At 42.3% G+C, this 25,687-nt stretch overlaps 1 protein-coding gene and 1 non-coding gene across 8 annotated transcripts in view; both read left to right on the top strand.

The window, feature by feature from the left end:
• Positions 1-25,687, top strand: part of LOC126299039 (lysosomal acid phosphatase-like) — a 612,830-nt gene that overhangs the window by 456,478 nt on the left and 130,665 nt on the right. Inside the window, exon 2 of one of the 7 annotated variants that reach the window (XM_049990680.1) lies at positions 1,194-1,336. The exons of the other annotated variants lie outside the window; for them this stretch is intronic. Coding sequence (XP_049846637.1) covers positions 1,194-1,336 — 143 coding nt within the window. The remainder of the gene's footprint in view (positions 1-1,193; positions 1,337-25,687) is intronic. 7 annotated transcript variants of the gene reach the window in all.
• Trnal-caa (transfer RNA leucine (anticodon CAA)) lies at positions 12,378-12,452 on the top strand. The gene has a single exon. It is a non-coding gene; the product is annotated as a tRNA-Leu (tRNA).

The raw sequence follows: 25,687 nt of genomic DNA, 5'->3' as shown, positions 1-25,687 counted from the left end.
CAATTCACGCAAAGCGAATTACACATTCTTGACAACCCAAAAACCGTTTACATTCCTTTTTTCGGTACCACCTGATTATCACACCACGTTGTTGTACACGTCTAATGATTTCAATCCTCTGGTCGGTTCGTTGCCTTTCTCTGGCCGCCCCGTCATTGTAGGCAATAAGCTCGGTACGCCGTGTACTGTCGGTTGACTACGTAAACAGAAATGCTTATACTATCTATCCTACGAACATTAGGTTTTAATAATACAAAAATAAAGTACATGATACAAGAAAATGTCATTAGACTTTTTGTCAAGCACACCGAGATGTACCATCTGTATAATTTTGACGCCTTATACTTTTTACACCCTGTATGTTGCTGTTACTTGAATACACGTTTCACTGCACAAATAGAAACGTAAATTTGGCAGTGAAACTGTGTCCAAGTCACAGCAACATAATAAGACGCAGTATTCACAAATGAGCAGGAGAAAACACCAGACCAACGACAGAAGACAACAAAAACACGTTTGGCACTCAAGTATGAGCCAGCCACGGCTCAGGACAAGCCAAATGCAGAAATGATGAAGTGGTTACCTAATTTAGCGTTTCGGCCGATTTCAATTGGTAGCCACTGGACACACACAATGTAAAATAAAAGAAAAAAGCGCGCTTAGGATGCCACTACTGTGGGTATTAAAGCAAAACAATAATTGTGTATGTGTAAAAAAGGCGGATCAATCCTTCATTCCTTAATGTAACAGCACATAGGATGAATCTTTATCAGCTTGAGGTAAATTTCTGACGAGGTTGATAAACCGTTCAAAATGCCGAATTTTTCGACAGTGCGGCATTTTTCTAGCTTATCACACGCGGATGCTAACATTTAAAAAGCCGTATTAACTAGTGCATTTCGCAGATTTGTGTTACTGCGCAACATAACGAAAACGGGAATGTCATTTGTATGAGCGCCATCTGTGACCAAGATAAAGAAATTTTCATCTTGCTCTCGTAAGCTTGAATCCCCGCACCTTGAAAGAATGCGCGCTTCAGGTTGTGAGTTCGTAAACAGTCGGCGTCTCACCTAGACAGCGCTCGAGCCTACTGATTCGGGCAACAGCCGTCGGAGCGCTGCCGTCAGCTGTGAGAAGCCGACGCTGGCAGTGGGTTGTCAGCTGACGCGCAGCGAGGTCGGAAATGTTTGGAGGTCGGCTGCCGTGTCAACGCAGGACTCTACGTGTGGCGGGGCTCACTTGCCTGGGCGCCACTATCGCAGTTGTGTTCGCGCTCTACATCTCCCTTGGGCGCACGGAGAAGCAATCCTCCAGTTCGTTGAAACTCGTGTCTATTGTGAGTACCTATGTTACTCAGCACGCACTCGGATATTCGCTTGAAATAATCAAAATGAATCATAGTCTTAAGTGACTAAAAGTGGCTACAGGCGTACGTAACTGCATGCTTGACGAGTATTCATAATCAGACGTCTTGCACAAGTGTGAACAAAACCCTCTCGCCTTCACAGGGCTCAAACATGCTAGCACTAGTATCAGTTCGTATGTGAAATGCGTCTGACTCACCCGGGGAGGCCACGACATTCAGATATCGAGTTTACTTCAAACTTTGTATACTTTCAGAAGTCCTTCAGGGCAACTTAATTCGCAAGTAGCAACGTGTACTACTTACACGACTTCGAGAAAATCGCAAGAGAAATTTCACGCGTCAGTGCTGTACCTACCGGTGCGTTGCGTCCCTGAACACGAGATGGCAGCTGTCATGTGCTCAGCGTTCAAGCGTTATTGGGGTCGCTGGATCGAGCCCTGCTCGTGTTTCTTATTTTTTATTTATATTTATTTCAATACTAGTCACATTATTTCGTACATAGCACAATTGAAAGAAAACATGATGTAGACACATGTGTCTGCGGGAACGTTTCTTGATTTTCCAATGTTGCTTGGCTATTTGCTAACTTCTCTTACCACAACAAAAATTATAATTATCGACAAGTAAATGACCCAACCCATAATGTTTTTCTGAAAATGTATGCCTGTCGCGATTTCAGAAATCCTTTGTACCTGCAATCGGGAAAGGTAGCGAGGACTGCTTTACAGCTGAACATTTCGATCCGCAGACACAGGTTTCAAGGAGGAGAGATACGCTTGGAAAGCCAAAGTCACACATCGATACATAAAGGTGTACGCGACTTTATTCAATAATACAACGCGTTACACTATGCCAGATCGTGAAGATAATGTACGATTAATCGGCGGATGTGCTTTCGACATTACAAGGTGCAGCATAATATTTTTCATACAAACCCAGGAAACAAATTAAAAGGGCATCTACTGCATCTAATGGAATGTAATTACCCTGCACACACAAGAAATCTTCAGCGTTTCCAAGGAGAAACAAAGCTCGTCGATACTTTTTAAGACTTCTTTCTTCCGATAATTTGGATGCAAACCATTAGTAAGGTAACATTTTCGTAAATATAGGTGCCAGAAATTGGCGATGTACGACTGAATGTATTGTAATAGCATCTTCACGAGAAACAATTTTTCGTTCGTTGTCAATCAACATCAAGTTTTAAGGCGCTTGATAATTTTCAACTTGCCAATAGGAATACAAGTCGCATAATATTTATTATAATAAAGATTAGTAAACAGCGAAATAACATTGGAAATTCAATAAAAGTTCAAGCAAATATGTGTGTTTTTTCATCATAGTTGTTGTTGTTGTGGTCTTCAGTCCTGAGACTGGTTTGATGCAGCTCTCCATGCTACTCTATCCTGTGCAAGCTTCTTCATCTCCCAGTACCTACTGCAACCTACATCCTTCTGAATCTGCTTAGTGTATTCATTTCTCGGTCTCCCTCTACGATTTTTACCCTCCACACTGCCCTCCAATGCTAAATTTGTGATCCCTTGATGCCTCAAAACATGTCCTACCAACCGATTCCTTCTTCTAGTCAAGTTGTGCCACAAACTTCTCTTCTCCTCAATCCTATTCAATACCTCCTCATTAGTTATGTGATCTATCCACCTTATCTTCAGTATTCTTCTGTAGCACCACATTTCGAAAGCTTCTATTCTCTTCTTGTCCAAACTAGTTATCGTCCATGTTTCACTTCCATACATGGCTACACTCCAAACAAATATTTTCAGAAATGACTTCCTGACACTTAAATCTATATTCGATGTTAACAAATTTCTCTTCTTTAGAAACGCTTTCCTTGCCATTGCCAGTCTACATTTTATATCCTCTCTACTTCGACCATCATCAGTTATTTTACTTCCTAAATAGCAAAACTCCTTTACTACTTTAAGTGTCTCATTTCCTAATCTAATTCCCTCAGCATCACCCGATTTAATTGGACTACATTCCATTATCCTCGTTTTGCTTTTGTTGATGTTCATCTTATATCCTCCTTTCAAGACACTGTCCATTCCGTTCAACTGCTCTTCCAAGTCCTTTGCCGTCTCTGACAGAATTACAATGTCATCGGCGAACCTCAAAGTTTTTACTTCGTCTCCATGAATTTTAATACCTACTCCAAATTTTTCTTTTGTTTCCTTTACTGCTTGCTCAATATACAGATTGAATAACATCGGGGAGAGGCTACAACCCTGTCTCACTCCTTTCCCAACCACTGCTTCCCTTTCATGCCCCTCGACTCTTATGACTGCCATCTGGTTTCTGTACAAATTGTAAATAGCCTTTCGCTCCCTGTATTTTACCCCTGCCACCTTTAGAATTTGAAAAAGAGTATTCCAGTCAACATTGTCAAAAGCTTTCTCTAAGTCTACAAATGCTAGAAACGTAGGTTTGCCTTTTCTTAATCTTTCTTCTAAGATAAGTCGTAAGGTCAGTATTGCCTCACGTGTTCCAACATTTCGACGGAACCCAAACTGATCCTCCCCGAGGTCCGCATCTACCAGTTTTTCCATTCGTCTGTAAAGAATTCGCGTTAGTATTTTGCAGCTGTGACTTATTAAACTTATTGTTCGGTAATTTTCACATCTGTCAGCACCTGCTTTCTTTGGGATTGGAATTATTATATTCTTCTTGAAGTCTGAGGGTATTTCGCCTGTCTCATACATCTTGCTCACCAGCTCGTAGAGTTTTGTCATGACTGGCTCTCCCAAGGCCGTCAGTAGTTCTAATGGAATGTTGTCTACTCCGGGGGCCTTGTTTCGACTCAGGTCTTTCAGTGCTCTGTCAAACTCTTCACGCAGTATCGTATCACCCATTTCGTCTTCATCTACATCCTCTTCCATTTCCATAATATTGTCCGCAAGTACATCACCCTTGTATAAACCTTCTATATACTCCTTCCACCTTTCTGCCTTCCCTTCTTTGCTTAGAACTGGGTTGCCATCTGAGCTCTTGATATTCATACACGTGGTTCTCTTCTCTCCAAAGGTCTCTTTAATTTTCCTGTAGGCAGTATCTATCTTACCCCTAGTGAGATAAGCCTCTACATCCTTACATTTGTCCTCTAGCCATCCCTGTTTAGCCATTTTGCACTTCCTGTCGATCTCATTTTTGAGACCTTTGTATTCCTTTTTGCCTGCTTCATTTACTGCATTTTTATATTTTCTCCTTTCATCAATTAAATTCAATATTTCTTCTGTTACCCAAGGATTTCTAGCAGCCCTCGTCTTTTTACCTACTTTATCCTCTGCTGCCTTCACTACTTCATCACTCAGAGCTACCCATTCTTCTTCTACTGTATTTCTTTCCACTATTCCTGTCAATTGTTCCCTGATGCTCTCCCTGAAACTCTGTACAACCTCTGGTTCTTTCAGTTTATCCAGGTCCCATCTCCTTAATTTCCCACATTTTTGCAGTTTCTTCAGTTTTAATCTACAGGTCATAACCAATAGATTGTGGTCAGAGTCCACATCTGCCCCTGGAAATGTCTTACAACTTAAAACCTGGTTCCTAAATCTCTGTCTTACCATTATATAATCTATCTGATACCTTTTAGTATCTCCAGGGTTCTTCCACGTATACAACCTTCTTTCATGATTCTTAAACCAAGTGTTACCTATGACTAAGTTGTGCTCTGTACAAAATTCTACTAGGCGGCTTCCTCTTTCATTTCTTAGCCCCAATCCATATTCACCTACTATGTTTCCTTCTCTCCCTTTTCCTACACTCGAATTCCAGTCACCCATTACTATTAAATTTTCGTCTCCCTTCACTATCTGAATAATTTCTTTTATTTCATCGTACATTTCTTCAATTTCTTCGTCATCTGCAGAGCTAGTTGGCATATAAACTTGTACTACTGTAGTAGGTGTGGGCTTCGTATCTATCTTGGCCACAATAATGCGTTCACTATGCTGTTTGTAGTAGCTTACCCGCATTCCTATTTTCCTATTCATTATTAAACCTACTCCTGCATTACCCCTATTTGATTTTGTGTTTATAACCCTGTAGTCACCTGACCAGAAGTCTTGTTCCTCCTGCCACCGAACTTCACTAATTCCCACTATATCTAACTTTAACCTATCCATTTCCCTTTTTAAATTTTCTAACCTACCTGCCCGATTAAGGGATCTGACATTCCACGCTCCGATCCGTAGAACGCCAGTTTTCTTTCTCCTGATAACGACATCCTCCTGAGTAGTCCCCGCCCGGAGATCCGAATGGGGGACTATTTTACCTCCGGAATATTTTACCCAAGAGGATGCCATCATCATTTAATCATACAGTAAAGCTGCATGTCCTCGGGAAAAATTACGGCTGTAGTTTCCCCTTGCTTTCAGCCGTTCGCAGTACCAGCACAGCAACGCCGTTTTGGTTAATGTTGCAAGGCCAGATCAGTCAATCATCCAGACTGTTGCCCCTGCAACTACTGAAAAGGCTGCTTCCCCTCTTCAGGAACCACACGTTTGTCTGGCCTCTCAACAGATACCCCTCCGTTGTGGTTGCACCTATGGTACGGCCATCTGTATCGCTGAGGCACGCAAGCCTCCCCACCAACGGCAAGGTCCATGGTTCATGGGGGGGTTCATCATAGTACCTTTCAAATATGTACGAAATAATAAGACTAGTGTTGGAGAAAAATATAAATTTAAAAAACCATTAGTGGAACTCGATTCAGCGATCCACCGGTTGAGGAACTTGAACGCTTACTACATAACCGCCGTCATCGTGTGCTTAGGGTCGCAACGCCTCGATACTTCTCTTGCGATTTTCTTGAAATCGCCTACGTAGTACGCCATACTGCTTGCACATTGTTTTGTCCTAATCGTCTATTAAAAGTATAGCCGGCCGGAGTAGCCGAGCCGTTCTAGGCGCTACAGTCTGGAACCGCGCGACCGGTACGGTCGCAGGTTCGAATCCTGCCTCGGGCATGGATGTGTGTGATGTCCTTCGGTTAGTTAGGTTTAAGTAGTTCTAAGTTCTAGGGGACTGATGATCTCAGAAGTTAAGTCCCATAGTGCTCACAGCCATTTTTATTAGAAGTATAGAAAGTCTTAAGTAAATCCATGATCTAACGCATGGCCTCCCCCTGGCAGCTGATGATGCGCTCGCATGACTGGTGCAAGTTAGCAAAATTATTTTACAAAGAAATGGAATTTTCCGCACTGTGCTGGTTTCATTGGTGGAAAACAAGCATAGAAGAGTTTCTACAACTACAGTCGGCTCACTTGATTTTCAGTGCAAACATACTCTGAGACTGGTTCTACATGTCACAACAGAGATAAATTATAAATTTTTCGTGTTCGATCTGATGTTCTGTCGCTCAAATGTCAGAACATCGGGTGGTGATGGTGGTCTTCGGAACAGAAAATTTCTCAGGGCTTTCACAGCACGCTTTAGAATTTTAACACCGCTATAAATTTGGAAGTGGGTCCTATTGATAAAGTACTAAAAGTAACTGTTGCTTTACATACTTATTTAATTACCGATATAGGTCGAACGTATGATCCTTGTGATTCTGTAGTTTGTGATATCACATGATATTAAGCAATTCATGTTGGCACAGCATCCACAGCCGGCTCCAGCGACTTTTGCCACCCCGTGCGGAAATTTCAAGCGCCGCCCTCTCCCTTGTATTTTCGGACATCATCAACCATTTTTACAATGGCATTCATCCATGACGTCTTAATTTCACATATCACACTTCCTCATACGTAGTTTTGACATGAATACGTCTTTAATACCAGAGACTGGTGTGGAGCAATGGTCAGAGAAACGGAAGTGAAATGTTTACTACATAATACATTGAGATATAGGCATCCTAACTGCAAAATTAATTGTACAACCAAAGGAAGTTATTTCACAAGCAGGGTCTGTAACTAATGCGTGTTCACTTTTCGCCGGATCGGCCGCCGTGGCAGAGCAGTTCTAGGCGCTTCAGTCCGAAACCGCGTTGCTGCTACGGTCGCAGGTTCGAATCCCGCCTCGGGCATGGATGTGTGTGATGTCCTTTAGTCAGTTAGGTTTAAGTAGTTCTAAGTCTAGGTGACAGATAACCTCAGATGTAAAGTCCCCTAGTGCTTAGAGCCATTTGAACCATTTTTCACTTTTCGTCGTTTCCTGACCAGCGAACAGCGTGCGGCGCAAGACATGTAACAAACAGCATACCTGAGTATTACACTGTCGACGGTATCGTCGCCGCTTCTACTGTACAAAATGGAAGATCATAGGACAGCGAGTGACTTGTATGTATGTGTTGAAAAAGGAGAGTGAAAATCGCCAGTGCCAAGTCAGTGTGTCCGCAGTACATACAGGAAAAACAGCTGCGGTCGAATATCGAGAAATTTTGAAAGCACTTTCATTTATTGCAGAGGAAAGTAACAATTACATTGTGTATAAAGTTATTGCAATGAAAACAGTATGAAACACGGCGGAACTGGATAAACAGTTCGTGCAATGCATTTTAATTGCTTCAGTCCAAAATAAGGTCTGACAGGTTTTCTGTAATAACTTTAATATTAATAGCTATTACTTCTGGCTTCAACACTGAGAAAATAGGGAATGAGGGAATACTTCAAAGAAGTTACAGAATTAGGTGAAAAAAGTAATTGAATTGATTGTGGCAAGAAATAGTGCAATGTAAATGGTATTAATAGCAAATCAAGGACAGGGATTGGTGGAGAAAACTGCCGTATTTCTTTCAGAGTGTAAACATCTCTTAATAGCATAGTCTGGGTTAAAAAGAGTATGTTATGTGACGGGTAGTGCATAATTTACCTATTCTTTCTCTATTTCAAACTATTTTTTCAGCGGTATTCCTATAGTTTATTTAAGGAATTTTCACGCCATCATATGTTGACATTTATCTTTATCTCTTTATTACAAAGTTTTTCGCATAACGGGAGGGTAGGGGGGCTCTCGAGCTGGTGTAAGTACATTTTAAGTTTATGTAGACGTCTAGTAAAAATAGTGGCCAACATTGGTTGTAGCAGTCTTTGCTACTTCGCAAGGCGCAACGAAAGTAACTAAGTCCAGCGCTTCCTTTGTCATCTGTTTTCACAATACCGTAGACAGCTTCCAGTAGGGAATTAGATTCTGTGAACGATTTGTATTTCCAACTTTTTCTCACACTTCTTCATTTATAAAAAACTGTCATTGGGTTGGTTAATTCCTCCTTTCGGAACTTTTCAAGCGTAGGATTTGGCCGCCCCCCCTCTCCGTCCCCCCTCCACCCGACCCCACGCCCTCCCCCAGGGCCGGTCTTGCGAACACCAGGTAAATCGGTATGTTAGTAGTACGGAACTTTGTCTCTGTAAACATTCCACTTGATCATAAATATGTTGAAAAATTCATGACCTGCTTTATAAATGAGTGACAAGTTCCTGGGCGACAAAACATCGTGCATTAACAAAATAAAATCAGAATTAGTAAAATGAAACTACGAATGAAAGTTTTATACAAACAAATAAAGGCAACTATGATAGAGGTGTTGTATGTTGTTGTTGTTGTGGTCTTCAGTCCTGAGACTGGTTTGATGCAGCTCTCCATCCTAATCTATCCTGTGCAAGCTCCTTCATCTCCCAGTACCTACTGCAACCTACATCCTTCTGAATATGCTTAGTGTATTCATTTCTTGGTCTCCCTCTACGATTTTTACCCTCCACACTGCACTCCAATGCTGAATTTGTGATCCCTTGATCCCTCAGAACATGTCCTACCAACCGATCGCTTCTTCTAGTCAAGTTGTGCCACAAACTTCTCTTCTCCCCAATTCTATTCAATACCTCCTCATTAGTTATGTGATCTAACCATCTAATCTTGAGCATTCTTCTATTCTCTTCTGGTCCAAACTATTTATTGTCCATGTTTCACTTCCATACATGGCTACACTCCATACAAATTCTTTCAGAAACGACTTCCTGACACTTCAATCTTTACTCGATGTTAACAAATTTCTCTTCCTCAGAAACGCTTTCCTTCCCATTGCCAGTCTACATTTTATATCCTCTCTACTTCGACCATCATCAGTTATTTTGCTCCTCAAATAGCAAAACCCCTTTACTACTTTAAGTGTCTCATTTCCTAATCTAGTTCCCTCAGCATCACCCGACTTAATTCGACTGCATTCCATTATCTTCGTTTTGCTTTTGTTGATGTTCATCTTATATCCTCCTTTCAGGGCACTGCCCAATTCGTTCAACTGCTCTTCCAAGTCCTTTGCTATCTCTGACAGAATTACAATGTTATCGGCGAACCTCAAAGTTTTTATATGTTCTCCATGGATTTTAATTCCTACTCTGAAATTTTCTATTGTTTCCTTTACTGCTTGCTCAATATACAGATAGAATAACATCGGGGAGAAGGTACAACCCTGTCTCACTTCCTTCCCAACCACTGCTTCCCTTTCATGCCCCTCGACTCTTATAACTGCCATCCGGTTTCTGCACAAATTATAAATAGCCTATCGCGCCCTATATTTTACCCTGCCACCTTTAGAATTTGAAAGAGAGTATTGTAGTCAACATTGTCAAAAGCTTTCTCTAAGCCTAAAAATGCTATAAACGTAGGTTTCCCTTTCCGTAATCTTCATTGTAAGATAAGTCGTAAGGTCAGTTTTGCCTCACGTGTTCCCATATTTCTACGGAATCCAAACTGATCTTCCCCGAGGTCGCCTTCTACCAGTTTTTCCATTCGTCTGTAAAGAATTCGTGTTAGTATTGTGCAGCTGTGACTTATTAAACTGATAGTTCGGTAATTTTCACATCTGTCAACACCTGCATTCTTTGGGATTGGAATTATTATATTCTTCTTGAAGTCTGAGGGTATTTCGCCTGTCTCGTACATCTTGCTCACCAGATGGTAGAGTTTTGTCAGGACTGGCTTTCCCAAGGCTGTCAGTAGAGGTGTAACGAAATCAAATAATTTTTCAAAACCTACCTCACTTACTTTCCATTGTTCTAAATTAGTTGCAGACCACCTAGGTACCTCTTGCTCACAAAGACAGCTAAACAAATGAAAATACCACTGCATTGGTTTGTACACCTGGCATGCAGCAGTCTGTAATTTATAATTGCTTTCCACGTTTTATTCTTTCCCTGCGATTATTTGATCTCGGTGAATTTATCTTCTCAATTACTGCATCTGTCTCTACTACCGAATAAACTGCTTTATATGTAACATGAAGGTTATTCGCAGCATCTCTTTTCACTTTGTCATAACACGCCTTCTATTTGATATTCCGCAGGAAAGGCTGATTTTCATAACCACGAATAAAATCTTCCAGGAATTCGATGTTGATATGTGTCAGGTCGCTCGACATGACAGCTAAGAAAACTAATCTACTACTGACGCGTGCTTGAACAAGCCTCCCTATTCTTGGTGCACACACTTGCATGCTTGCACAAGCTTACATAATAGAAAATCGACAAAGCATCGTATACAGTCCTGATACTTGCGCAAATTTATCGCACTCACGCGCAGGCATCCTTCTGTAAAACTCTTGCGCATGGGTGCCTGTCAAGCATGCAGTTACGTGTTTGGCCATCTTAATAGTGACTTGATAGAAGCTCCACATTGTCATCTGCAAACGCAGATGAACACATGCGTACGACATTTTTGCACGCTGTTACCTAGTTACCTAATCTATTTAAGATTATATTCCTTCCTTTCCTAGTGTTTGGCGTCGTTGGCTACAAACTTGGTGACCCTTGGTTCAATTCCAGAAGATAAATTCGGTTTTTTCTGGGTGAGTGTCTTTCGTTTATGACTGACACCAAACTCAGAGCTCTAAAGTATGTTTTAATAACCTGAATTTCAGAACAATGTTTTGTTAAAAAAAACTCATGGTATCGTGTAAGTTTTCAAAGATCGTAACTTGTGATTTTTATGGAGGTTGGACTGGGGAGGGAAGAAGTTGTATGAATGAAGAGATGCGGGTTTCGGCTCCTAACATTTAATAAATTTAGCACTGATCCACGTTAAATTATCTAAAGATGGAGGATTAATACTCCAAAATTGAAAACTTAATATCGACACTCTCGCAGAGGGTACATCATTTACTGCATTTTATAACTGCCACATACGCGCAGACTATGCGTTACAACATGAATGAGCTTAAAAATTTGCCCAAGGGTTGTGAAACGTGTTAAATCAGTTGGATTTCGTTAAAAAAAGTCCAGACATGGCTCATAAATTCGTTTTTTGGTCAACATACCACTAACGCGGTATTCATCTTGCACAAAGCTATATCATAGTTAATTCCTCATGCAAAATAAGCCGAACTAGATCGTTTGAAATGCCTGTACCGTCAGCTATTTAAAATACCTTTAATTGTTGAGACCGGATTGGTGCACTTTCTTGATATCTCCAACATAAATTGCTTTTTTAAAACCCGCCCTCCCCACCTCATTTGGATCCTCATAAAGACAACTGCGGCTACGTTTGAATTCTTAATCATTTTAATGGAGGACCCATGCTCTAGAAGCCTAAGCCAAATTTTGGTGTACTGTGTGACTGTGAAGACTTAGCATAGTGTTAATCGGCTCCAGAAAAGGAATGAGACAAGATCGAAATGAAAGAGAAACACTCGAAGTAAGCATAGCTGTTCAGCACAGTTCGATGTGGCTTCCATTTGTTGCCCTGCACACATCTAAACGATATTCTAGTGCCCACAATGAAATTTTCACTTTACAGTGGAGTGTGCGCTGATACGGAACTTCCTGGCAGATTAACACTGTGTGCCGGATCCTGGACTCGAACTCGGGACCTTTACCTTTCGTGGACAAGTGCTCTACCGACTGAGCTGCCCAAGCACGACTCACGGCCCGTCATCAAACCTTTAATTCCGCCAGTAACTCGTCTCCCACCTTGTCCAAGTTTCGCAGGAGAACTTCTGTGCAGTTTGGAATGTAGCAGACGAGATACTGGCTGAATTAAAGCTGTCAGGGCGGGTCGTGAGTTGTGCTTGGATAGCTCAGTCGGTAGAGCACTTGCCTACAAAAGGCAAAGGTCCCGAGTTCGAATCTCGGTCCGGCACACAGTGTTAATCTGCTTGGAAGTTTCGATATTCTAGTTCTTCTCACTCACGTGCGAGGACATCTGGTGTAAAAGAGTGAACAGCGTCAGCGATTCTGTTTCAAATGATTAATGTCATTGATATGTTCACTTCACACACGTTGGTGCAAATAACCCCAAAAGTAAAAGTCTTACGGTGTTAGGTCCAGGGATCGTGGTGGCCATGACTTCAAACCACTCCTTTCTATCGTCCGCTGAGGAAATTTTGTATCCAGGAACTCGCGAACATTGGTGGTGTAGTGTGTAGGAGCGCTGTGTTATTGAAAGATGACACCTTCTGGGAACTGTGGCACTCTAAGCAATTACAACATGACAAGATAGTTGTCTGACGTCACAGTCTGCTCCGCAAATAAAAATGGACGTACAATTTTATCATGCATCATTTCACCTTAGGGGTCTTACGTCCGTACTCAGTATAGACACCAGGATTTTAAGAAGCCCATATTCTGATGTTATAGCGATGAATAGAACGACAGACATTAAATGTAGCATCATTTCCTAAACACAATCTTCTTCATAAATGGTTCATCACAGTCGTTAAGCATATCTGTAACAACCTCGAATCGTTTGGGTCTATCAGTCGATTCGATAGCGTGCAGGTGTAGTATTTTTTAGGTCTAATTCTAATTCTCGAGCACACGCACGCACTGATTTTGTGGGGCTCCTTATGTAGTTATCCCACATAGCTCTTACAGAGTCGTCACTTACTGGAGGCCTACCAGTACGGGGTTGTCCAACAAACAGTCGGTATCCTTTAACTGCTTATCCCAACCATTAATGTTACTTCTATGTGGTGGCTCTTCGTTGTACACGCGACAACATTCACGTTGAACATTGGTTACGGATTCGAATTTACCAAGCCACAGAGCATAATGAACGTTCCTCTGAACCGCCCACATTTAGACTGACGTAACCTGGTATGCTGTTGTCACACGACTCGTTGTGATGCATCATTTTCGCACGCATACCATTGAACAGCATTGTACAGAAACTTTTTGCAGTACTGTCCAATGCAGGACAAATTTCAAACTTTCGTTTCGTTTCTGTTAGCTACAGCAACGGTTCATTTCTACACCATGACTCTAGGGATGCACTATATTTCTGTTCTCGATAAATCCTTCAAAGTAATGATTGATTTTTTGGCCGTAATCTGCTCCGGAGTATCCACTGGAACTAAACTTGGACGACTATTTTAAAACAATTCTGCTGACTAATACTTGACTTGAATGATTCCTAAATACGTACCAACACACCAAGAACGTAATTTATAACATCAGCATCATCTCCTCTGCGCCAAGCGGAGAAATTTTTACCTTGCCCTCGTAGTGAAGCGGAGGCTGCAAAACATTCGGTTTTCGGATTTTTAGAATGGTTTCTAAAGAGCGGATTTGGTGGAAAAATAGGCAATACATATTTTTGCGCAACTTTTTGCGTCCTTATTTTGGGGTAATAAATGGTTCTGAGCACAATGGGACTTATCATCTGTGGTCATCAGTCCCCTAGAACTTAGAAATACTTAAACCTAACTAATCTATGGACATCACACACATCCATGCCCGAGGCAGGATTCGAACCTGCGACCGTAGCGGTCACGCTGTTCCAGACTGAAGCGTCTAGAACCGCACGGCCACACCGGCCGGCTTTGGGGCAATACTCTCACACTAAATTTGAAATTTGTTTCGAAATTCCTCATACTGTTCTCTAATTATCAAATGTATACTACGCCCGTATCAAGTGATAACAAACTGTTTGTGGCTTAGATTTCGAATGAGAAGTTGTCACAACTATGCCTGCAAATTTTAAGCAATCTCTGTATTGAAATAACAGTTTTATTGTTTATAGTTCGAAGCGCCAGAGTAGTCGCAGGTTATATCTGGACAATATTTCTATGAATTTTTGTTTTTAAAATAGTAACAGCTGCATTTAAAAAAGTGGCACTGTGTCCCCGTTTCTGCTACCACACCTTGACTTTATAAAAATAAATTGAAGACGCCGGATGTAGCTGAAGATTATAGATAGTTATGATCATAGTGATGACTTTTATAACTGGTATCGGCAGGTAAAAAGTCATTTTCAGATCTATATCACTTTTAGTTAAATCTTTAACGTATCAATTCAGCTGTATGAATGTATGACGTCGACAGTTTGCAGCTGCGGAATGACAGTATATACAAGGTGTATCATAATTAACGGCGCAAACGCATACAGTTGAAAGTACGCGATACTAGAAGCAAAAAGCTTCACTAAACATAGGGTCGAAAATGCGTACCTTAAGACCTACGAGCAATTTTTCGTCTTCGATACTGTGAAGAGAATCTCTCCTACTGCATGCACTTTGTTTTCCATATTTTGGGAAGTGATAATATGGACCAAACAAGGAAAAAAGTCCATTAAACATGTGCTCTAAAATGCATACCTTTAGAGCTATGATCAGTTGTCCATTAGAAGAGTTGCATTCCAAAGTACCGAAGATGAACAAGTGCTCATAACTTTTAAAGAATGCATTTTAGAGCACATGTTTACTGGACATTTTTTCTTCTTTGATCCATATTATCACTTCCGAAAATATGGAAAGCAAAGAGATTGCAGTAGAAGAGATTTGCTTCACAGTATCGAAGATGAAAAATTGCTTGTAGATCTTAAGGTATGCATTTTCAACTCAATATTTACTGAGACACTTTTGCTTCTAGTATCGTGTACTTTCAGCTGTTTGCGTTTACGCCATTAATTATTATACGCCCTCTATTTGACAAACATGAAAAAGAACCTGCAAACGGTTAACATTCGAAACCGGCCGTAAAACGTAATTAATGTTGTTAAGACTTCATGTTTAATTACAAAAAAAATGGTGGCTAGGTGGTTGATTTGGGGAAGGGGACCAAACAGCGAGGTCATCGGATGAGGGAAGGATGGTGAAGGAAGTCAGCCGTGTCTTTTCAAAGGAACCATCCCGGCATTTGCCTGAAGCGATTTAGGGAAATCAAGGAAAACCTAAATCAGGATGATCGGACGCGGATTTGAACCGTCTTCCTCCCGAATGCGAGTCCAATGAGCCCAGCGTGCCAACTCTTTCGGTCAAAAAAATGACCGCTGTCTTTCTCGATTAGACATATGCCGATCTTCATCCTAGGGACTTTTCTATTTCTTCTTTCTTCGGTTGAAAGCTACTTATTTTTGTGTGCCACCATTTGCGTGTCATTTTTCAAATTCAGTCTCTTTGGCAAAGTGAATAGTTTGATATAGTGTGGGCAGAGGTAGGGACCACTTCGTATATCCATGACCTGTGGTAGCTGTCGTACTCACAAATGATTATATATAACGTTAGTATAGCTGCAAGATCCAACATACTAGTTAAATCTTGCATGTACAGAAAAAAAATTGTTTGGATTTGCGTTTCAAACAAGTGTTAACTGGAATAATGATGAAATTCACATCATCAGACCTACGCGAAAAAATTTTTGAGTCATATTTCATAAAATTTCTTTGAAGCTGTACAATTAGGCATGAGAGAGAGAAAACTTGTATTTTGTAGAAAGGAATTGACCCAGATATCGTCTGCCTGTTTTGTCAGATATGCATGTCTGGGGAAAGTTGTACGTCTTCTCTCAATGTACATTGTCTTAAAAATTTAATAACCTTTGTGTGTTTTGCATCTTTAGCAACACACTGCCGCTATATCGAACAACCGCCTCTTGTTCTGTCACCTTTCATGTTGCCGTGCTCTACTGACCCTAGGAAAATGCAGATTGAAATAAATGTTTTGGCCTCGATTATTAAACAGAATGCTAGATCAATAATCGTCCATTTTGATACACAGTTCCCTGAACTAAAGGGAAATTTTCCGCCATCACCAAGTTAACTTCCATCTGTTTTCGACTGTTTGCCTAAGATAGCAATGTTAAAGTCAGAAGGTATTTATTTCGCTGTACGCATTTTCAGGGCGAATAAAAGCCACAGCGAAAAACAAATAAGTTGTTCGCAGTTTTACGAACAGAAGCGGTACCAGTTTTTAGCAGGTAAAGAAAGCCGCGCACAGCTCCTCGAGGGCGGTTTACACACGCTCTTAAGTTCTATTCACTTAGGAGGAAATGGTTTAGATAGCAGCTGCAGTTACATGAAGCTAATACGAACGTCACAGGAAAACACGAGGCTTCCACTTTCTGTATATGCGTGACATAAACACTGTTCGTTCTTAAGTACAATGGTCACTACTACGACTTTTCAGTACAACTTTAATTATTTCAGTGTTTCACAATAGTTGTGAGTAGAATTGCGCTCTACTGAAGCGAAGTTTCGGTAGTTTTACTACAGCATATAAATGACGTAGTAAATGGTGAGATTACTGGTAGCAATCGTACGGGAAAAAAACAAATTCATAATTAAGACAGGAACTGGGAGCCGACGACTTTTTATTTTTTTGGTTGTTTGTTTTACGCATAATTAGAACCGCACATCATTCACTGTTGGCCCAATGTGTACTTTATATCTTTACAGAATATAAATTGCATTTTATAAGTATTAAAAATTAGTTAAGCGTGTGTAACGTCTGCTCTCTTATGCAACCAAAGCAATTAATTTTGATGCAAACCCAGTTTACATGCATATGCATAAAGATCATTATAATCATTATAATTATTATAGTTTTTACTTAGTATAATGTCCTTTACAATGATCAAAGGCAAAAGTTTGTAATTATTTATAAATACGAAAGTTGTTTATAAATAACAAAAAAAAATGGCTCTGAGCACTATGGGACTCAACTGCTGTGGTCATTAGTCCCCTAGAACTTAGAACTACTTAAACCTAACTAACCTAAGGACATCACACACATCCATGCCCGAGGCAGGATTCGAACCTGCGACCGTAGCAGTAGCACGGTTCCGGACTGCGCGCCTAGAACCGCGAGACCACTGCGGCCGGCTATAAATAACAGTAACATGTTGTATGTAAACTTGACGAAGTATTGAAGCGATGATTGATATACGAGGGTTATTCGGAAAGCAAGAAACGATCGGTCGCAAAATGGAAACCACAGTGGAAATCTGATGTAGTTTTGCACAGATGTGTAGGGCAGTGTCTGTAGTATGGCCGTCGATCGCATTACGTCGTTCTTTTTAGTTCTGAGTACACAGGGAGCACATAAAGATACCTAGAACAATAGTGCCTTCCGCCAGATACGAGGGACTCGTGAGAAATTCCGCCTGAAGCTGTGCAGCCAACATTAGATAACTTTCGTGCATTTTCTTCTTAAAAACAATTCTCAGCTGTATTCTGAAGGGTCAATAAAGATGCTCCTTCATCGTTTTCAACTGGAAATGTTTTATTACCCACAATACAGCCCGTAATTGTCTCTGCTCACATGAACCGCTGTTATGAAGACAACATTTTGGCACAGACGACGAGCTGTAGGCCAGCGTAGAGAATTGGGGGAAAGCTCTGGCGGCTGCCTTCTATAACGGGGTTATTGAAAAGTTGGTACAACGCTACAACAAACGTCTGTCGGATCGGCGACTATGAATATAAGTAGCTGGAAGTTGTAGCTAACTGTTACAAATAAAACAGTTTTGATTTTCACTCTGGTTTCCATTTCGCGACATATCATTCCTTTTTTTCCGAATAGCCCTCGTATTTTTGTTTTGCTGTCTTCTTTCAATTTTCTCTTCTTTTGAAGAAAATGCATTTTCTTGCACTGTCATAAACCTGAATTGTTATTTTATTTTTACATCATCATCCCTCTTGTAATGTTGATGCATTAATTTGTTCTGAAAGCGGTGCTGATATTCAAGACAATAAAAGCGGGTTAAAAGCTGTGAGGTATCTGGGGAAGTTAACCTTGCATTACTGAGCAACTGTTTCACCAGGTATCCAGTCTAGCTTACCAAATTCCCAACTAGACTAACATTAATTATAATCTTTTAGTAGTCATCTTACGATAACAGTTGATATACACTCCTGGAAATGGAAAAAAGAACACATTGACACCGGTGTGTCAGACCCACCATACTTGCTCCAGACACTGCGAGAGGGCTGTACAAGCAATGATCATACGCACGGCACAGCGGACACACCAGGAACCGCGTTGTTGGCCGTCGAATGGCGCTAGCTGCGCAGCATTTGTGCACCGCCGCCGTCAGTGTCAGCCAGTTTGCCGTGGCATACGGAGCTCCATCGCAGTCTTTAACACTGGTAGCATGCCGCGACAGCGTGGACGTGGACCGTATGTGCAGTTGACGGACTTTGAGGGAGGGCGTATAGTGGGCACGCGGGAGGCCGGGTGGACGTACCGCCGAATTGCTCAACACGTGGGGCGTGAGGTCTCCACAGTACATAGATGTTGTCGCCAGTGGTCGGAGGAAGGTGCACGTGCCCGTCGACCTGGGACCGGACCGCAGCGACGCAAGGATGCACGCCAAGACCGTAGGATCCTACGCAGTGCCATAGGGGACCGCACCGCCACTTCCCAGCAAATTAGGGACACTGTTGCTCCTGGGGTATCGGCGAGGACCATTCGCAACCGTCTCCATGAAGCTGGGCTACGGTCCCGCACACCGTTAGGCCGTCTTCCGCTCACGCCCCAACATCGTGCAGCCCGCCTCCAGTAGTGTCGCGACAGGCGTGAATGGAGGGACGAATGGAGACGTGTCGTCTTCAGCGATGAGAGTCGCTTTTGCCTTGGTGCCAATGATGGTCGTATGCGTGTTTGGCGCCGTGCAGGTGAGCGCCACAATCAGGACTGCATACGACCGAGGCACACAGGGCCAACACCCGGCATCATGATGTGGGGAGCGATCTCCTACACTGGCCGTACACCTCTTGTGATCGTCGAGAGGACACTGAATAGTGAACGGTACATCCAAACCGTCATCGAACCCATCGTTCTACCACTCCTAGACCGGCAAAGGAACTTGCTGTTCCAACAGGACAATGCACGTCCGCATGTATCCCGTGCCACCCAACGTGCTCTAGAAGGTGTAAGTCAACTACCCTGGCCAGCAAGATCTCCGGATCTGTCCCCCATTGAGCATGTTTGGGACTGGATGAAGCGTCGTCTCACGCGGTCTGCACGTCCAGCACGAACGCTGGTCCAACTGAGGCACCTGGTGGAAATGGCATGGCAAGCCGTTCCACAGGACTACATCCAGCATCTCTACGATCGTCTCCATGGGAGAATAGCAGTCTGCATTGCTCCGAAAGGTGGATATACACTGTACTAGTGCCGACATTGTGCATGCTCTGTTGCCTGTGTCTATGTGCCTGTGGTTCTGTCAGTGTGATCATGTGATGTATCTGACCCCAGGAATGTGTCAATAAAGTTTCCCCTTCCTGGGACAATGAATTCACGGTGTTCTTATTTCAATTTCCAGGAGTGTATATATATAAAGACAATTTAAATAAAAAGAAATAAATCAGTTTATATTTGGACATTTATTTTAACATTGATCATTGTTCCGTTAAAATTTCAGCATATTAAACTTGACTCATAACTAAACTGGTACGTTATTTAGGATTGTGAAAAAGTGAGTTTCTAATCTTACGGAACACATCAAATATGGAGCCAAGATTGGGAGACTGCATACAACACTGCATTCATAAAATAACACACGAAGAACGTTGAAACATATGCAAGAGGAAATTAACTGCAACCAACCGATTCAATTTCCACCCAAAGAAGTTACGTTCGTAGCGCAATTCTGTCCGTCACGAAATTACCACACACTGGTATACTAAATTCGTACTAACTCTCTGTGAAATCTTGCCGGAAAGAATAGCTGAGGGCTACTTTGATGATTACACTACATGCTTCACGTGGTCAACTTGGTTTACACAAAGAGTGTAACTCCAGAATAATTTTGATAATTAAAATAAATTACATCGAAACACAAATTATAAAAGAAAAACCTCGAACTGGTTCCTATCGTCTTACTATTAACCTGATTGGTCAAACAATTGTATAAGCACGTGGTACTGGTCTCACAAAGTACACCCAACGTGGGTTGAGCATAAAGAAAAGTTACTATATTGAAAAAAAATTGTCAAGACGAGACGTTATAATCTCACGCACATTCGCATTTAAGATTGATGATCTTACAGTTACGGATCATCCACACGTGGTTCCACTTTACTCACAAAGTAGTGACAAAGCAACGACTGGAAGATATTCTGAACTTCAGACTCGAATTACACTGTATTGCAATTTAAGATAACATTAGATGTTTTAGATCTATACCTGAAATAAAGGTGACTAAATTTTCAGTTAGGCTGAACTTAAGAAATCCATTGTCCTATGGCCTTAGCAGAGACGGCTTAGCCGGAGATCTTACCACTTCAGACGCTCGCTGCGGACAGACTGCCTGGGCCCCTACCGAGGGTGCTTAACAGATACAAACGGAAGTGACCAGAGAGGCAGCTTCCTATACCAACATGACAAGGGACGGACAGGACCATACTAAGAATAGAAACCTCTTTGCTTTTAGAAAGCGTAGCTACCTGTTCCGACGTTGGTCCTAGTGTTCTCTAGCAGACAGGCTTGTCTGCCACCATCATGCATGCAACTAGAAATACAATTGCTCATTCATCCTTTCACACAGAAGGGAAGGGAGATGACAATATCTTATCACATACAGTATATAAAAGAAAGCGGATGTAGGTTCCGTATGAGACTGTGTGACATGAATTACATATAAACTGTGTTTTAAAGTGTAGTAATGAGACAGATCGTTCTTGATTATGTGTAAAAGTAAAACGTCCCACTGCTCAGTCTCCTCCCAGAACGTTCCACTGCTCAGTCTTCTCCCAGATAGTCAGAAACACCACAGTAAATTTAGAAGTGGAATGTATGCCGTAAATGACAACAGTTTTAAAAAATTAACATGACAGGTATCCAACAGAGACCATTCACTCTGTTTCGCACTACAAATCAATAATTTTCGAATAAAAACTGAATTAAATAAAATGGTTCAAACTGCTCTGGGCACTATGCGACTTAACTTCTGAGGTCATCAGTCGCCCAGAACTTAGAACTAATTAAACCTAACTAACATAAGGGCATCACACACATCCATGCCCGAGGCAGGATTCGAACCTGCGATCGTAGCGGTCGCTCGGTTCCAGACTGTAGAGCCTAGACCCGCACGGCCACTCCGGCCGGCAACTGAATTAAACACTGACAGTTTCGATTTCGCTATAAATTGTGTTTATTTTAAAGTAACAGACAGGAGGTTAAATAAGAAGAAAAAAAATGTTTGTTGTATTACTGTACATGGCCCTTAATATATCGTCAATCCGTTTTTAGGAGGTTCAACACTTATGGTTTCGAGGGGAGTCTAGTAATGCACTGACGTAAACAAAGCGATCGATATGAGGTAAAGCCCATTAGGTATGCTACACACCGATGATACATGTGATGCGGGTGTGGGCTTAACTGACCGAGGTTATTAGTAATACTACCGTAGTCTACACTTACTTTCGATATACTACGTAGTTTTACAACTCAAGTTGTGAGCTATTTGGGGCAGTGGTTGTGACTCACCCGCCATCTGACTGTTTTCTGATGATTGCTTAATTTACGTAAGAAAAAATCAGGAAGGGTTTCTTCCGCACCATTGTCCAACTAAGCAAGCGCTCCATCTCTAATGATTCATTCGGTCAACGGGAAATTAAATTTCAACATTTCCTCCTTTATTTCAAAGTAGTTTCCACCACACTTTGTACATTTGTTGTTGTTGTTGTTGTTGTTCTGGTCTTCAATCTGTAGCTAGAGCCCTCCACGTTAGTCGGTTCTGTGCAAGCCTCTTCGTCTCTGAGTAACTAATCCAACCTACACCAATTTCAAACTGTTTGCTGCACCCAGGCATTGGTCTCCCACTGCATACTCCCCTCCATTACCAACTTGGTGGCCGAGCGGTTCGAGGTGCTGCGGTCTGGAACCGCGCTACCGCTACGGTCGCGGGTTCGAATCCTGCCTCGAGCATGGATGTTTGTGATGTCCTTAGGTAAGTTAGGTTTAAGTAGTTCTAAGTTCTAGGGGACTGATGACCTCAGAAGTTAAGTCCCATAGTGCTCAGAGCCATTTGAACCATGATTGCTTCAATTTGTTTGGTGCTCCGAGGGATGACTCGAACTTCCGACGGGGGAAGCCGCGCTAACCGTGGCAAGGCGCCGCAGACCGCACAGCTATGCCGCGCGGCATGGTTGCTTGAAGTCTCGGGATGTATCCCGTCAACCGATCTCTTCTCTTAGTCAAATTACGCCATAAATTTCTTTCCTCCCAAATTAGATTTGGTACCTCTTGATTAGTTACCCGAACTACCCATCAGCATTCTTCGCTAGCTTCCCATTTCAGAAGCTTTTATTCCCTTCTTCATGTGCTGTTTATCGCACACGTTTAGCTTCCGTAAAATGTTGCCAATTTCAAATTCTCTCAAAAAATAGTTTCTAATACATTTGTGTTAGATATTAAGATATTTATCTCTTTCAGAAATTATCATCTTCCTCTAGCCAGTGTGCCTTTGATATCTTTTCCACTTTGACCATCGGCAGTCAACTTACTCCAAAAACAGTAAAACTCGTTTACTGCTTACGTTTTCTCGTTTCCTAACTAAATTCCTTGGGCATGACATGAGTTGATTTGCTTACATTTTACTACCCTTGTTTTATTTCTGCTGATGTTTATCTTGTAACCTCTTTTTCAAGATAGAACCCATTCCATCCAACTGATCTCCCAAGTCCTTTACCCTGTTTGACTGAATTGCAATGTCATCGACAAACTTCGTATTATTTATACTGACGAGCCAAAACAATATGACTTGCTGCTTAATAGCTTGTTTGTTCGTTTTTGGAGCGAAATGGATAACTGATTCTGCGTATCACGGATCCGACAGTTTGTTGGTAGGCTAGTGGAGGTATGTGGCATTATATGTCTATGTACAGGTCACATAATTCGTGTAAATAACGGACCGCTGATTCACGTACACGGAGATGGGTTGCATAGGATTTATATCAGGTGAATTTGGTCGCCGAGACATCAACGTAAGTTCACTATAGAGGTCCTCAAACCACTATATCACGGTTCTGGCTCCGAGACACGGACAGTTATACTGCTGAAAATGACATCGCAGTAGGGGAAGACATCAAGCGAGAAGCGATACAGGTGGCTCGCAGCTGTCAGCATGTCTCCTATTACTTCCACAGGTCCCATGGAAGTGCAAGAGAATGTCTCCCATAGCATAATACTGCTGCCACCAGCCTGCGTCCGTGGCGCGCTGCTCGTTTCGAGCCGCCGTTCACCTCGGTGACGGCGTTTACGGAGACTATCATCGACCTACTGCACCAAAAATGTGATTCATCCGAAGACCCGACACGTTTACATTGATCGACGGTCGACTCCCGATGGTCCCCGGCCCACTGTAATCGTAACTGACGAGGTCGTTGTGTCAACATGTGAACACACAGGGACAATCTGCTGCGGAGCTTCATGTTCAACAACGTACGATGAACGGCGTGCGCCACCATTGTGTTCTTTCGGAAGAGATGCCGCAGATCACCATCTATCCTACTTTACAGAGCAGCCAAGCCTCCGAAACCCACATACTATGGAGCGTCGAGGACGTCCAATCACTTAGCACCTGGTGGTAGTTTCACTGTCTGCCTACTTCGTCCTGTAGATGATCACGATAGTAACACGTTAGCATTCGACCAACTTCGCCGTTTGCGAGATACTTGTTCACAGGCTTTGCGTAATAATAACGTATCATTTGACAAAGTCGCATATCTCAGTGGTTTTCCCCATTTGCAGCCCATATAATCGCGGGGTGATCCCCATCCGTCTCCATTGCGCTTACATACTTTTCATAGCGCGTCACGTGCACACATCGTCACTATGCAGGCCCCAGCTCGCGGTAGGCAGTGCTCATAATGTTTTTACTGATTAGTGTATTTCTTAGTTGGCATATGTCCGTGGTCGAAGAAATTTTTCGGTTCCTGAAGTTTTGTCCAGAGCCGCGCTGGACATCTTCAAAGGTGCTCCTGGCCACGGTAAGTCTTGCCGTTTCGTCATCACCCTCCATCGACGATACCTTGTAAGCGGGGTCATCTTCATTCGTATCACTGTTAGACGTCTCCATTTCCTCCTTCGTAGACATGCAGTCGGCAAGACTCGGTGTTGCCAAGAGCACCTCCGAAGACGTGCAGCGCAGCTGTGAGAGAAACTTCTGGAACCGATATGTTTCTTCAATCACGCTCTTACAGCCCGGATGACTCATGAGCAACTATGACATCTGGTCGTGAAAGCATTCACTATTTATTTCTTCTTCCTGTCAGCAGCTCTTAATCTTGAGGTTAGCGTCGTTGATCCTCGATCGCTGGGTTAAGGTTTCGATTCCCCTCCAGTTCTAGGATTTTTTCCGCTCGTATGTGTGTGTGTGTGTGTGTGTGAGAGAGAGAGAGAGAGAGAGAGAGAGAGAGAGAGAGAGAGAGAGAGAGAGAGAGAGAGAGAGAGAGGGGGGGGGGGGAGAGAGAGAGATAGAGAGAGAGATTACATCACCACCAAGGCGCAGCTCACCGAAATGACGTCAGATAAAACCTCACACTGGGTGGCCGACAATCCCAGATGGGACTCCTGGCCAGATGCCATACGTACATATCATTTCTTTTCTTTTCCCCGAAATCTCTTCCAGATTTCTCTTGCATTTCATTTACTGCTAACTAAATGCACAGAGTGAATAACATTGGGGATAAGCGACAATAATTACGTCTCCCCTCCCCCCCCCCCCTTTCTCAATAACTGCTTCCCTTATGTATCCTTCGCACCGTAGCTGCATTCTGGTTTCTGTAAAAGCTGTATATAACCTTTCGCTACCTGCAGTCCATTACATGCAAAATAATCCACACAGCCTAGCGAGGTGTCCATATCTCGCAGAGAGAAATAATATATCCCTTGGAGAATTAATTTTCACGATTTGAAACTTCCTGACATATTAAAATGGCGTATTGTTCCGGAAAGTAAAGCTGTGAGGGTGGTTCTCGCTCGGGCCTGGGTATTTCAGCCGGTAGAGCACTTGCCTGCAAAAGACAAACGAAGATTTAAAATGTCAAACGTTCCAAGTGCCGCCGACTGGATTGGCCGAGCGGTTCTAGGAGCTACAGTTTGGAACTGCGCGATAGGGGTGGTCGCAGGTACGAATCCTGCCTCCGGCATGG

The sequence above is a fragment of the Schistocerca gregaria genome, chromosome X (assembly GCF_023897955.1).
Source record: "Schistocerca gregaria isolate iqSchGreg1 chromosome X, iqSchGreg1.2, whole genome shotgun sequence".
NCBI lineage: Eukaryota > Metazoa > Arthropoda > Insecta > Orthoptera > Acrididae > Schistocerca > Schistocerca gregaria.
The sequence above is the reverse complement of the archived record's forward strand: the minus strand, read 5'-3'. Positions and strand labels throughout refer to the sequence as shown.